This window comes from Xiphophorus hellerii, chromosome 19 (genome assembly GCF_003331165.1).
Source record: "Xiphophorus hellerii strain 12219 chromosome 19, Xiphophorus_hellerii-4.1, whole genome shotgun sequence".
NCBI lineage: Eukaryota > Metazoa > Chordata > Actinopteri > Cyprinodontiformes > Poeciliidae > Xiphophorus > Xiphophorus hellerii.
In genome coordinates this window covers 26,341,050-26,355,928 of record NC_045690.1, presented here as the reverse complement: position 1 = coordinate 26,355,928, position 14,879 = coordinate 26,341,050, and the positions used below count along the sequence as shown (strand labels likewise).

The 14,879-nt window shown below is 43.5% G+C and overlaps 1 protein-coding gene across 6 annotated transcripts in view; it reads right to left on the bottom strand.

The window, feature by feature from the left end:
* mgaa (MAX dimerization protein MGA a) overlaps positions 1-14,879 on the bottom strand; it is a 33,573-nt gene that overhangs the window by 10,781 nt on the left and 7,913 nt on the right. For 4 of the 6 annotated variants that reach the window (XM_032547455.1, XM_032547454.1, XM_032547453.1 and 1 more), the window contains exons 3-19: positions 12,884-14,609; positions 11,953-12,067; positions 11,664-11,762; positions 11,060-11,188; positions 10,768-10,887; positions 9,112-9,845; positions 8,610-8,886; positions 8,368-8,495; positions 8,198-8,275; positions 7,385-7,502; positions 6,908-7,272; positions 5,431-6,135; positions 4,770-5,064; positions 4,093-4,371; positions 2,690-2,980; positions 1,755-2,362; positions 703-793 (exon numbers count right to left, since the gene is read on the bottom strand). In XM_032547455.1, the coding sequence (XP_032403346.1) occupies positions 703-793; positions 1,755-2,362; positions 2,690-2,980; positions 4,093-4,371; positions 4,770-5,064; positions 5,431-6,135; positions 6,908-7,272; positions 7,385-7,502; positions 8,198-8,275; positions 8,368-8,495; positions 8,610-8,886; positions 9,112-9,845; positions 10,768-10,887; positions 11,060-11,188; positions 11,664-11,762; positions 11,953-12,067; positions 12,884-14,609 (6,158 nt within the window). The remainder of the gene's footprint in view (positions 1-702; positions 794-1,754; positions 2,363-2,689; positions 2,981-4,092; positions 4,372-4,769; positions 5,065-5,430; positions 6,136-6,907; positions 7,273-7,384; positions 7,503-8,197; positions 8,276-8,367; positions 8,496-8,609; positions 8,887-9,111; positions 9,846-10,767; positions 10,888-11,059; positions 11,189-11,663; positions 11,763-11,952; positions 12,068-12,883; positions 14,610-14,879) is intronic. The other 2 variants (XM_032547452.1, XM_032547451.1) reach the window with 2 other exon arrangements.

Below are 14,879 nucleotides of genomic sequence, written 5' to 3'. Positions count from 1 at the left end.
CCTTAAAGTTGATATGAAACGTCTGCACAGTTCGTATGGACGAAAACAAAAATCATTTCAGAACCTTTTCCTCATATGAAACGTAGAACCTGCAGAACTCAGTGGAAACTAAACTGAAATCATTCAGGAGGAAGAAAGAGATCAACTCTGCTTGACCTCCCATAACCTCTTATACCTGGGGATGAGTTCAGCCAGGGCATCTGATCACTCATTCTCTAAGAGACTGACGTTTGTCTTCGAGTTTTGGAGGTCAGAGGACACGTTAAAAGGTGGAAAAAGTTCTGAAATGATTTATGATGCTTCTCATTACTGACATTCGGAAACACTGAGTTCCAAACGGGTTTTAAGGCTTTTTAAGTTGCATGAAAACACCAAAAACTGAGCAACTGAACCAATTTATCAGCTTTGAGACAAATGAAGAACAAAACACTAAGTATTTGTGCCTCCGTTCACTTTGGAATTCTCAGCTGAGATATTTTTTACAAAACTAATTTTGCTGCCTGCCTTATTTGGCTTAAAGCTAAAAGAAAACCAAAAAAAATGTGATTTGTCACAGCAACCTTTTCTGCACAGAAACATTAAAGAGACACCGCTGCCATAAAGGTCCCATTAGATCCCTCAGTTTGATTCAAATGATGTAATCTAGAGTAGTAAAGCTGTTTTTAGACTCTGATTTATGGATAATAAAATGTGTGTTCAGACCTGCTGACGGAGGCAGAACTGACTGGTTTCCATCACGACTCCTCAGCTGTTTTTTCTTCTTCTCCAGGTCTCCTTTAGAGCGCTTTGCATTCTGCAGAAAAATACATGCTGTGATCGTCACCAGAGCAAAAAATAAATAAATAATATTCCATCCACAGCCAGCTGGTTTGTGAAAATAAAAAAAAGAAAGAAAATTAAGAAAATAAATACTCCTTTGTTGGTTTGAGACGCGTTTCCTGACAACCGCTTCAACATCTGCAGGGGGTCTTTTCACTCTAAATCTAAATACTGGTATTATTATTATTATTTTTTAATTCACCAATTAGTTTACAGAAAACAAACATTACTCTGTATTAATGCTAGCTGTGCTAATCCTAATAATTGCAAATATCAGGTCCTAAAGCTGCAGCATGTAACTTTGACAGAAATGCTTTTTCCCATGTTTGTTAAAACTGTCACCATGTTGTGACAGTTTGTGATGAGTCAGCTAATCTGTGAAAAGAAAGCTTGAAATATCACTGTAATAATGCGATTACTGCAGAGCTGTGTAACACCCACTGCTCTCCGTCACAGATGTTTGCCTCTGGTCCTACAATAAATAAATCGACCAATAAATGTCATCAGTCAAATATATTCTCATGCACTATGTCAATTCATTTTTTTGGAGGAAAGAAAAGTAATCTTGTGATATGGCACATTTATGTTATGGTTGGACGAAAGAATTAAGTAGAAAATATAGTTTTTGAAAGTTCTTATTCTTAACGCTTAAAAAAAATGATGGTGAAATTACCATCATAAAAAGGAAAACAGTAACAAAACCTTTGATCAGAGCATCACAGTTTTTTTTGTTTTTTTTAAACCAGAATCTAAATCTGCTCATCACAGAATGATGTAACTTTTACTGCCCCAGCTGACCAGCTGGATCCTGACTGATTCATCCATCTGGGGGCAAATCTAAATCATATTCACTGAACTAATAAGAACTTCAGGTTGTTTTAATGAGAGAAAAAATAAACTTTCAAAATGAAAACATTGCGTTGGTCTGTAATCACCTGATTCTTCTCGTCCTCGCTGTCAGACTCCCTGAAGTCGGACGAGTCCTCCGTCTCGCTGCTGGACACCAAGTCCACCACTTCGTCCACAAACACGACGTTCAGGTCCATGGCGTCAAAGGCAAACTCCTCTTTAGGGCCGTGACAGTCCGGGGTGGGCTCAGGCGGGGGGGACGGCGCCGGAGGTGGAGGCCCCATGTGAGCGGCCGTCTGGACAGTCAGCAGGGTTTGCGGTGAATCGCCGTGGCGCTCGACTGGGCTGTCGTTTTTTTCACACACTACGGGATTCGGGGGAGTGTAGTTCACAGGTTGGCTGGGGCCCTGGAGCCGTATGAGGCCGCGTTCTGATCCCACCATTTGGGTGCGGGGCAGGAAAGGGAGTTGAATAAAGATGGGGTCCTTGACCGGGTGGGTGGGGACGATTCTAAACGTGCAGGTGTTCTGCGGGGACAGAAGAACGGATGGCGGCAGGGGAGGGTTGGAGGAGGAAGACGAAGGTCCTGGGGATGGTGAAGGTAAAACCACAGAGGATGAAGAGGAGAGGTTGGTCAGAGCTGGCCTCTTCACCGCGGCTACAGGAGGCAGCTGGGCGCAGGAAGCAGAACGGCCTGAGGAAGAGGAGGAGCAGGAAGAAGATGGGAAAAACTTTATTGGGCTAAAAAAATATTACTTCACACTGAAATCTATTCCAGAACCATCTCAGTTACCATGAAGATTAACTATCTTGTTCACATTTCCTTTCATTAACAGCAAAGTGTCCAGACTGAATCTGGTACGGTTTGGGTTCAGGATGAAAACAACTTCTTATTTACCGAGCCAAATAATAAATGGACTTAACTGGGTCTGATCAGATCTTTATTAATATGATATCCCATAACAATATTGTAAACAATATTTTGACAGTATTCAGCCCCCGTCAGGGTTTCAACACTTACCTCCTCCATGAACAGTTGCTGATGGATTGCCAGGCCTCGGCAGGTTAGAGGTAATCAGCTGGACCAAGGCTCCGTCAGGTTTTCGGTAATACTGGACACCCGCTGATGACCGGACCGGCTTCAGGACCATCCTTTGGCCTGGGAACTGAGTGATCCGGGGCTGGAGCAAATTAACCACCTTAGGAGGATTTGGATTTGGAAGCTGAATCAGCAGCGGCTGGGGGTCCGTAGGTGTCGTCGAGTTCTGAGGTGGGTTTGGAGGTCCAACAACCAAGTTTTGTGCCTCAGAGTCTAGATGTACATAAAACAACAGACGGCTGATTAAAGATTTGGAAAAGACAACAAGGTTATTTTCTCAGTATGTGGGCTATGTGTCGACTGGAGACCCCCCTGCTCCCCAGAGAGATTTCTGTATTTTTAAAACTTTTAAAAATAAGTTTTTAAAAAAAAAAAACGTTTATTTTTTTTTAAGTTTAATATTCTTATATTTGTTACCTGTTCATTTTAGTATTTGTAACTTTCAGGGCCCTACATGAAAAAGCTCCTCTCCATTTTACTGAATTGTTAAAAGTCCATGGTCTAACTGGGTTTAGGTGATCTGACCTCTGCTCTGTCCTCACTGCTGGACCTCCTCTATGGAACAGGTTTCCTCTGATTTCACATTGTTGAAGCTGAAGACATTCAAGGAAGTGTTTTCTTAAGATCCTAACACATATTGACTTATTTGTTTTTAAAAACTTGTACCATTAGATTTGCTCCTTGTCTTTTTACACAACGCTTTAATTCAATAATGTTTATTGTCTCCATTAGAAATATATAAAGTGAGAATGTTTTTAAAACTGTCACACTTCCTTCACATATTTATTTAATAAGCAGTTTTGAATGTATCCAACAGAAAAGGCACGTCTTATTTCAGATTGGAAAAGCTAAACCATTTATTTCAATTTATAAATGATAATATGTGCATTTCAAAATACAATAACCCTATTTTTTTCTATGTAAGAAATTAAGACTAAAAAAATGTATTTCCTTAAAGACGTGAAGGGTATTTTTAAGCATCTCTTTATGACTTATTGCATTTGAATAAAGCTAAAATGACTACAGATGTCTTAAATACCACTAAAACTTGCATTTTAGTCAAAACACTGATTAAAACTAAATTAAAGGTAAAGTTAAACATAACGCTGCAACTCATTGCATATACAAACAACCTATTGAAAGAGGAGAGCACATTGATTTAAAGTTAATAGTTGTTGTAAAAATAATCCAACACCAGCATCTTATTCTACACTGAGTGATGTTGACCCTACTGAGCTGAGCTGCACTAATATAATACCCTATTAATATCCTATAATGATATTTTAACAGAATTCAACAAATCCTCGTCATGTTTCAACACTCACTTCCTCCATGAACAGTTGCTGATGGATTACCAGGCCTCAGCTGGCTGGTGGGAATCAGCTGGACCAAGGCTCCGTCGGGTTTTCGGTAATACTGGACACCCGCTGGTGACCGCACTGGCTTCAGGACCATCCTTTGGCCTGGGAACTGAGTGATCCGGGGCAGGAGCAAAGGAGCAGCCACATTAGGAGGATTTGGAACCTGAATCGGCAGTGGCTGAGGAGGGGTCGAGTTCTGAGGTGGGTCTGGAGGTCCAACAACCAAGTTCTGTGGCTCAGAGTCTAGACGTACATGATATAACAGACGGTTGATTCAAAGGTTTAGAAAACACACCGAAGTTCTTAGAAATCCACGTTTAAGAAATGTTTATAAATGGATTTTGTTAGTGAAAACTTTTTAATAACCTGACCGTTTTATTGTGCTTAAGACCAAAACTGAATGGGAAAGAGTTCGGAGTGAAGATGCAACAGTAATAACACTTCTTGATGTAATTTCTGTTGGTAACTTTTTCACAGCTGGAATATTATTTAATACATTAATATTGTAACTATTATTAGTAATATACTGTAAGTAGTAGTAATAGCACTATTCATAATTTCATCATCCAATTATGCTTATTTGCAGTGCAGTGGCTGGTGGCTGGTGGCTGGCCACCATATACATAGATATATGTGCTTACCTGCAGAAGGGGTGGGAAGAGGAGTGGGAAGAGTGGGCTGAGTGGCTGGTGGCTGTGACTGGACCACAGCTGGGGCAACAGTGGGGGCTGCAGGAGCAGGTGGGACACAATAAGCTGAAGAGGTGACGTGGGGGAAACTCTGAAGATTGCAAGACGGCTCGGACGATGAAGAAGACTGTCGCTGCTTCGTAGACCCCACTCTGCCTGTTAGATAAGCTGCCAGACGATTGGCTGGATGAAGCGCCCCCATCCTGCCCAACTTGATCTTTGCTAAAGGGTATTGCTTCCCATTGACCTGCAGGAGCACAGAAAACAAGAGAATACAAAGTAACACACTAGAAATCTGCTTCTACACCAGCAGAAAGAGAGAAATCATTCAGTGTCGTCTGTGCTAAGATGGACCACAGACTGATATAAACAGCAACATGACAAGATTCCATTGCATGATATGTAGAACAACCAAAGGTTTCCGACAGACATCATTCTTCAGATCAACCTTGGACACATTGCAACTGTTTTTGTTAGTGTGAGTTAGCTAGAAAAGATGAAGCTATGAAGTGAAGTCATTACAAGACTTATTAGAAAACTATGTTGTAGGGTAACCAGAACCAGGGATGTCACTGAGTATAAAGGCAGGAGAAACAAAGTGATGACCTTTTACCTGTATCACATCTGCTGATCCTCCTGGCTTTTTCTTATTGGCTGAGAGAAAGCCAGAAGGTGATACTCCCACCAGTAAAGGGAAAGGCAGAGACATGCCAGTCCTCCTCTTCTTATCTGAATTTAACCCTTCTGTGCTTCTTTTCTGCTCATGTCTAGCCTTATAACGTCTGAAGCCTTCTCCATCCTTCTCCATATAATCTTCCCTTTCTTCTTTCTGGCAGTCATCTATAGACTCCGCCTTCTTTTGGAAGTCCTTCGTAGACCCCACCTCTTTTTGGAACCCCTTTATTGACTCCACCTCGTTTAGAGGGTTCTTCGTAGGCGTCACCTCCTTCTGAAAGTCTTCCGTAGCCTCCACTTCCACCTTTAACTTGTTCTGCCAGTTCTTAATAAGCTCCTTCTTCTCCCTCACCTCTTTCTGGCATTGCTCCAAAGGATCCATTTCCACCTTTAACTTCTTCTGCCAGTCTACAGTGGGCTTGTCCTTCACCATCACCTCCATCTGGCAGTCCTCCATGAGCTCTTCCTCCTCCTCCTTCATCACTTCCTTCTGCCATTTCGCCATGGGCTCCTCCTCCATCACCTCCTTCTGCCAGTCTTCTAGAGACTCTATGGACACAGAGTCTGTGGAAGACTGATTCATCACATTCTTCGAGCTTTTAGGAGGCCTCTTATTTTTTGAAATCAAATCAGAGCAGTTGTCCTAAAAGACAAAACATGATGGGTAAGGTCCAGGACACAATATAACAAGGAAATCAAATGATTCCCTGTTTAACTAAAACTACAATGGAAAAAAAGGGCACATCACATGTCACCAGCAATCACTACAAAATGGAAGAACAGTCACTTCTGAGCGGCAAACAGTTTGAAGCTACAAACGGGAAAATTCAGAGTTTCTCTTAATATGACAATACAACCCTTTTCCGTCTCTGCATGGACATTGAAGAGTCCTGAAAGTGCCTAAGATGGCTGGAAATATCGACGATGATGTTAATGATTACAACGTATTTTAATATTTGGAAATAAATTTTTGTATTATACTCGCATGGGAACAACTGAGTCTACCAAACGATTCAGTGGGATCTCCCAACACAAGCCACTCAATCAGGCCTGAGCAAAGCGTTTCAATAAGGCTCAGGTTTGGACTTAAACTGGGTCATTGTATTGCCAGTTTGGGATCACTGACCAGTCGTTGACTCGGTTTGGACAAGGACTGCTGAACAGATGGCTTCATGTTTGACTCTAAAATACCTTGGTTTACAGAGAAGTTTATGGTTGATTTAATGACTGTAAGGTGCCAAGGTTTTGTGATGCCAAACAAGCCCACATCAAGTTTAATGGTTTTTGAAAAGTGCAAAAAATTTGCTGTATTATCAGGATTGCTATTTCTACGATCTTGTTCAAGTTGACATATAAGATTCTGTTGCTTTCAAATAGCACTCCAGATGTGGACCAACATTTAACTCGTTCTTCACCTGTCTGTGTTGAGCTGCTGGTTTGATGCCTCGTTTCCTTCCAGGAGTCACTGGTTTTTTGGCTGGTGCCTTTTTCCTGTCCAGAATGGGTGTAGAGATCTGGACCTTATACTCGATGCACCTGTTTCCGTTAGTTTCATCCACTGTCTCGTCGATCGGAGTGATGAGGTAGTTTTTGATCCAGAAAGGTCTGTCCAGTTGGTCCTGAGCCATCGCCTCACACAGCTTCTTCAACACGTAGCTGCGGTCGCTGTCGTTCACCCACTTGCAGTCGGCCAGGATCATGAGGCGTTTCGATGGTTTAGAACGGAGTGCTTCTGAAGAACTCGGAGGGCTAGCGCTGGGTGATTCGCCTGCATCTGCTGCTGAAGAACGAGAAAAGCTCTCCATTACGCTCAGGACATGAATCTGAAAATACAACTAGCACTAAAAGCTGATGGGAAAACATCCACCATGATGGGTTGGTCATGAACTTACCAGAAGGAGGTCTGGGTGTGGTAACATTAGTCTGTGTAGGGGTTTGTTCTCCATGTTTGTGGACTTTCAGTCCTGCATCTTTATTCCTGGATGACATCAGATTTTTGGATTCCTCCTCCTGTTGGGTAAATATTGGACTACAAGTCATATGGTCCAGGAATGGGTCAAGAGCAATTCAGATATGGATCTGCCTTTTTGGTGCAAATGGTTAGTCATGTCCTTACAGAATGCTATTGTATAAAAACAATTCCAAAACAGATACTTGTCATGTTCTTCACTCCCGATGTGGTGCAGAAAATTAGGTTTAGTCTCTACTCACAATGCATTGCTGTAGAATGACACTAAACAGGGTAAAATCTACTGATGTCCTGAGTCTTTTCTAACCAAAGTCCTAATGAGGCCAAATCAGGCCTCATCAGGCCTGATTTGGCCTCATTTAGGCCTGATTTGGCCTGAATGAGGCCTGATTTGGCCTAAATGAGGCCAAATCAGGCCAAGTCAGGACCAGAGTTAGCAAAACTCAATAAAAACCACGAGTGAAAGGTCTGTTCTGTAGAATCACTTTCTGAAGCACAAACCGTCCAGGTAGGTGTGCAATAACAAATCTGATTCTGATGAGGGTGATGTAATGTGTTGCAACACATGTTGGGTATCAACATGACTGAATTTAGCATTTGCCTCCTCCAAATCCAATGTTGGTATAGCTCTTTAGCATTAGAAGAACTAATGTTTATGATTAGTGAAGTAGAGCCAGTCCTTTAGGGTTATTGCTTTAGGGCTGGTGGTCCCCACCACTGATCTGAGCATCATTACCTTCTGTTTCTGCGTCTTCCTGATGAAACTTCGAACTCTGGCACAGCTGCTGCGATATTTCCTTCTCACCTGGACAGACTTAAAAAAAAAAAATCACAGCATTCACTTCAGCTCATATCTGCCCCCTTTACTCGTATTGTGCAGGTATCAATGCTGTAAAGAATAACTACAGGTGGCTGAAGAAAGGGAGCCACATTCGGCGCATGGACTGGCTCTGGATCAGAGGCGTCAGCGTTCTTCCTCCACAGGGTCCGGACCCGCTCCGCAGGGTGGGCCACAGTCTCCGCCTCTTTCAGGACTGCAAGTTCAACAGGTTGGATTGGAGCACGCTTACATCTCGTCAACAACAAGCTGCTTCTACTTAAAATATTTTGTTCTGGTTAAACAATGAAGGCAGAATTTAAAAATGTACCATAGGCCATCTTCATCATCCTTCTCCTCTTCTTCTTGAGTTTGCATTGCAGGGAGGAGGGGCTGGCGTCGGAGCTGTCCAGGTTCTTGAGCAGAACCACCTTCTGCTTAAGGCAGCTGCAGCCGAACATGCAGAGCGGCCGGCCACAGTGGCTGATCCTGGAACAGTGAGACAAACTGGAGCAGATGCACCCCAGCCTGCAGAACCCGTTCAAACAGTTCAGAGCTTGTCTCTGCCTTAGCTTGATCGGTGCTGTCGGATTCTCTCTCACAAAACCCTGAGTGGGGAGTGGAAAACAGTCAGCAGGGCCGAAACAGATTATCTGTCTCATACCAAACTGTCATGACATAGTGACAGTTTTAACAAATGGGTAAAAAACAACAACAACATATTTTTATAAAAGAGAGAGCCTTCATTAGTTTCTCTGACATATTGAATCTCTCTTCTCTAAAAGGAGACGACAGAGACACGGACCCATTCTGGTAAACAAACTGGAACTCACAGTTTGAGTGAAGAGGGACATCAGAGCAACGGTGGCCCTCTCTGTGGTGATGCCGGTTTGGAAGCGGCCCTCCAGAATCACGTTGTCCTCTAGCTCCTTGAGCCTGGCGTAGGCCCGGGTCACCGTGACTCTGCTCTCCTTTCTCTGGCCATCCACAGAGTGATTGGACGGCTGCTTCCTCACTGAGTCTGGTTTGAGCTCAGAGTCGGACTCCAGCGGAGCCATTTCCTCAGACACGTTGAGCAGCGTGGACACACAGAGGGTCTGAGAGGACGCTCTGGGTTTCAGCCTCCTCCTCTTTGTAAAAGCGGGCCCATTCAGAGGTTCTGTGGTCAAAGAACCAGGAACGGAGTACTGCAACTGCACAGCTTCTGGAAAGTCCGAAGCAGCACAAGCAGTTTTGATTCTGTTCGGTTTGGGACCTCTGGGTTTCCTCTCCGCCCTCCGGCAGGCTGCGCTCTCTTTGAGTCGCGATCTCTTTGATGGCGGGATGAACCCAGATATGATGTCTGAGGCAGGCGAGCCGGCTGAGGGCTTCTTCAGGATGTGGTCCAGAGTCCGGACGTAGCTGGTGCTGCTCACAGGGAGCCGGTAGGACGGCGCCTCCGCTGGCGGCTGGGAGAAACTGGAGGCGCGCTCGTCGATCAGCTTCCCCTCTGACTCCAGATACTCGTCCAGCATGTCGCTGCAGAACGCAGACAGGTTCTTCTTTGGCAGGTCGGCACTGGGACCAGCTGCAGGATACAGAGTGAGACATATAAGGAGGATTTAAAGCAAAAGTGTTCATTTTCTAGTTCAAAATGATATCCGATTCAACATGTGGGAAGGCATTTGGTGATTGGTACTGTTGGTGCGCTGCTGTTTTTTTTTTCTTTTTCCCTCAATTGTGTGCGTTTCTTGTCTGAGCACATATTTATGTGTATATAAATGAGTCAGCATGTTTATTTACTATCAATGAAGAGATGTGTAAAAATTTAAAATAAGTGTTCTTTTTCTGCAAAAACTATAAACGTCAGCGCATTATATTAACATATCTATAGCTATATACTGTACAGCGACAGAGATGTGATCAATACTAACAGATAATACATCTAACAGAATATTCAATAATTTCACTGAACTCTAATCCAGAACCGCACAGCCTTCTGGGAGAAGAAGGCAGAGGAAAGGCTTTAGCCACTCAGCCTCTCAGGGTCAACTAGGCAAGGTGGGTGACATCAACTTAACTCACTCACTTTTTGGTTACATAGCAACAACCTGTTGAATAACTTGAGCAGCAGTTTCAGGTGTGTAAAACTTTGACTGTCTGCCCCAAAACGCTCACATGTTAGACGACGGGTCCATGAGGAGACAAGTGTCCTCATGACAGCTAAGACATTGATACAGTTTGGAATGACGCTGTAACATATCATAGAATCTGAAAAAAGCTAACCACTTTGAATAATTTCCAAATGGACTGCATGTTTGTAAACAAACTAAAAAAAAAAAAAATTTGTTTCTCTATTTGACAACTTATGAATTAGTCGGTGTGTCTGACACACATAAACTCCTCAGAAAATGCATCTGTTTGTAGTTTAAACATGGAGAGGTTCCAGAGTTATGGACCCTTCTGCACTGTGCTGAATTAACTAAAGCTGAGGACATGATGTGAAGCACCTTCAGGTCTTGGAGCAGACGTTGATTCGGCCTCTGACGGGGTAAACTTCTCTTTCCAGCCTTTAATCTGGGTCAAATCTGTAGTTTTTCCAGTTCTGGACTGAAATGAAGCAAAACCCCCTAAAGACAAAAGAATAAGAGTAAAAAAAAAAAAAAAAGCTAATTAGATTTTGGATCAGTGGCACTTTACCATGTTAAGATTTATTTCAAAACATTTTATGGTTAGTTCTGTTTATCTCAAAACACAGAAACTCTTTCAGAATAAAAGCACCAAGTCTGTGAGGATGCCTACCCTGAGAGGTTGGGGTCGTCTGGGTCAGTGGCTCCGTAACGACTCCAGGAAGGGGGATGGGAAGAGAGACTCCCAGGTACTGCAGGTCAATGGACAGCGCCGGATCCAGGAGGGTCATCTTAAGACCAACTGAGGCCACAAACATCACCAAACACGAGGAGGGAAACATTATCTTAGAGCCAATGATAGCTTTAAGTCAACTCATTGGAATCCAGTAGGGGTGCAGCGATTGTAGTTTTTTTCTGGCCAATCAATGATTTGTTTATTTTTTTGACTTGCCGATTCCAATTTTCCCCAATACCGTTTTTTGTTGTTGTTTTTTTGTCTGAAAAGTTGCCAAATATAGTGACAAAGTTAACGAGTTAGCAACATTGTGATGACTGTTGTTAACCGTAGATGTGACCTAATGGTCAGTCTCATAGCAGAGCAAAAAAGAATCAGTAAAGTGGCTGATCTTCAGATCTTTGAATAAGATCAGTGGATAAGATCAGTTTCACATGTAAGTATCGCCTGAAACCTCGATCACCTAAAATGAGGGAAATCATGGGCAGATTTATGGACCGGCAGATTTATCGGTGCACCCCTAGAAGGCAGTAATGCATACCTTCCTGCAGCACAGGGTGGATGACCTGCCTGTGTTTCATAAGCTTCAAGTCTTGAAGAAGAGTTGCCTCATGAACTGCGATTGTCTCCTCCAGACTCTCTGTTGAAATTGTGAAGGTTCATGTCAGACTTGAATTCATCATCATGTCCCCCTAAACACCCCCAGCCCCCAAAGCTGACCAACATCTGATAACCAGAATCTATAACCAACACAACCTCAACTTCACTAGATGAAAACATTGTTCATCAAACTCGGATGGTTTGATAAAGAATGATGCTTGTTGCAATACCCCTGCTGCTGCTGCTGCTGTCGTCCGTCTCTTCCTCAGGTTTGGGGTCAGGGGTCAGCTGAGGGTCAGGGTGCAGCTCTTCAGATGACTCGGCAGTGTGGAGTTTTAGGGCCTCCTGAAACGATAGGAATTTTTAAATTCTTATTCTCAAAATACATCGATGGGAAAATGTTTAAAATACAGCAAAATTATTAGTCCACAAGTTAATAATGACAACAGACAGTGATTATTAAGTCTATAAAATACAGTAACGGCAAACATGCACACAAATGATTGGTTGATGATATGAATCAGAATCAATACTACTGATGTAAACAGAGATGTAAATAAATGCTTCTGCAGTGACAGATGTTTGGAAACATGGCTGCTTGAGGCATTGCTTTAAATCACATGCAGATTTGTACATAATGAAGACCTCTATTATATTTGACATTTTTATAATAAATTCAGATGTTTTCACTGTAGTACTCCAAAACATTTTGGTAGTTATGGAACCAACCATCTGAGGAGTCAAGGGGTGCTGCACTGTTCATGGTGAGATTTGATTGATTGATTGATTGATTGATTGAGTTAGGAGAGGAAGATGGATTGATGAAATCAATGAATGGATGGATGTTTCTCCACCTCTGGAAAATAAATCAATCACTTTGTGTAAGAAGTCTATATCAGCAGTAAGTCACAGTAAAAGCAAAGAATGTTTAGAGGAAGTTTAGGATTTGGTTCATGCTTCCTGACAGTATCCCATGTATTTAACTGGAACAGGAAAAAGAGGGAATTCTCTTCAGTGGATGGTTAAGACCTCCCAGATCAAAACACCAGGAATCCATAGGACTACTAAAGCTAAAGCCAAAGGGCCCATGTAGCACAAACATAAGAATCTGGAACTATCCTTTTTAAACATTTTTCCACCAGACATTTAACTTCACTTTACCTTTGATGTGAAAGAGACAAAAAGCTGCTCCTCAACCTCTTCAACTTTGGGCTGCTTACTCCTGTACTCATTCCCAGTCTGACCCACCTCCAACCTGGCCAGCTTCGTTGATTTCTTTCTCTTGCAGGGCTTGCTGCTTGAGACTGGCAGGACCGGCACAGAGGGCCGCGCCGGTTCCGAAACTGGCAAAGGTTGGCTGGTCACGGCCACCACGTCCGTGTTGGAAAACTCCACCCCGATGTCGTCGTCGGTGGAGAAAAAGTGCACAAGCTCTGAGAGGGAAGTTGTGGGCGACAAGCCGTCTTCGTCCAGTGAAGAGAAGGTTGGAGACAGCGGGAGCTGGAGAGTGAGGGGGGACAGCTCTGCAGGGAAAGGCAGAGACTGTTCACTGTCTTGAAATGATGGAATGGAGTCTTTTGGAGTGGTCTGCGTCGAAGATATAACACTCTGTGGTTCAGGAAGGCAGGACAACAAAGGCGAAGTGACCGACATTACAGAAGACGACTGCTGCTGGGGCTGTAATGTTGTGAAAGACGAGTTTGCATATGTCCCAGACAGAGGTAACACCGTATGCCATTTAAAGACTGAAGAGTTTCTGCAGTGTTGGGGGTCCGGAGTACTCGCTGCAGCAGATGTTGCAGAGTCAAATTCTAAAGCTAATGAGGCTGGAAGAGGAGGTAAAGGTTCTGGGGAGCTTGCTGGCGACAAAGGGTCAAAGTCGAACGAGGAACACTGAGGGTCCGGAAGCAGAGAGTCGATCTTCAAGGAGCGGGAGCCTGAAGGTGGTGTGGAGGACTCTGCTGCTGCTTTGGGGGAGTCCGGGAGAGACAACGCCGAACTGAGATGCAAGGACAAATCAGGTGATCCAGAGGTAGACGATGCGGAAAGGGTGAGTGCAGACATCTCAAGCGAGTCGAATGTATTCTCAGAGTTGGATATCAATGCTTTATGGTCAGGGGCTGTTGACTCTGAGCATAAACATTCAGAAATTGTGATGAAGGGATCTTTAGCTTTTGGATCTGGAACTGCTGCATCTGAAGCAGTGAAAAGGTCTGGACCGGATGGGCTGGAGGGATTCGTTTCAGCTGCCTGTTCAGTAACATTTAAAAGCTTTTCATCTGACAGAAGATTGTTTCCTCCACAGTCCTCCATGATGGGCTTGACGCTGGTTTCCTGTTGAGGCGCTGCGGCAGGACTCAGAGAACCACAGGACTCGGGCAGAGGTGCTTGAGGAGCAGACTCCGGTGTGTTCTTTGCCTTCTTAGATTTTGTTGAATGTTGCTTCAAAAAAAGTGCAAGTGCTGGTAGGGGAAGTCGAGCTGGTCGTTTCTGTTGCTTCACACCATCCGACTCGGCACCTACGTTACATTGTTGATGTGATTTGTTCAAGGAAACCTCCTCTTCTATAGGAGCAGCAGAGGAGCAGACTGTTCTGGCATCGGCAATAGAGTTAGAGTTAGACAGATGTTCGTTGTCTTTGACATTTCTGGTTGTTTCAACAGTTGAACTTTTCCTGGTGAATGTAGTGAGAGATCCATTGTTCTTGTGAACAATATTCTGTTTAGTCAGTCTGTCTGTCAAAGTTGTGGACGTAGTGTTGGCTTGTGCTGCTCCAGAGCAGTTGCTGTGGTTGCTGCCACGTTGCTCTTTGTGACATCTCTGCAGTGAGACATGAGCCTCGCAAATTAGCTCAGAAATTAACTTCGGAACTGGACGTGAACTGCTGCTGAAGGAAACCAGAGAGAAATGACACATTAGTGACACCGGCACACTTTGTTGTTAATATTTACTGATACTGCTTGTGTCAATTTGCTCAATCTGGCAGCGGATAAGTACACTTCCATTTTGTTACACAACTGACGACAAAAAGTGAGGTAAAGAAACATTTAAAAGCATACAGTAGAAAAAATGCACAACTTTAATTGTTTGCTTGGAGCCACTTGCACCCGTAATAGAATCCCTAGCATTTTAGTTGTTTTGTTTCTGTAGTGGCATA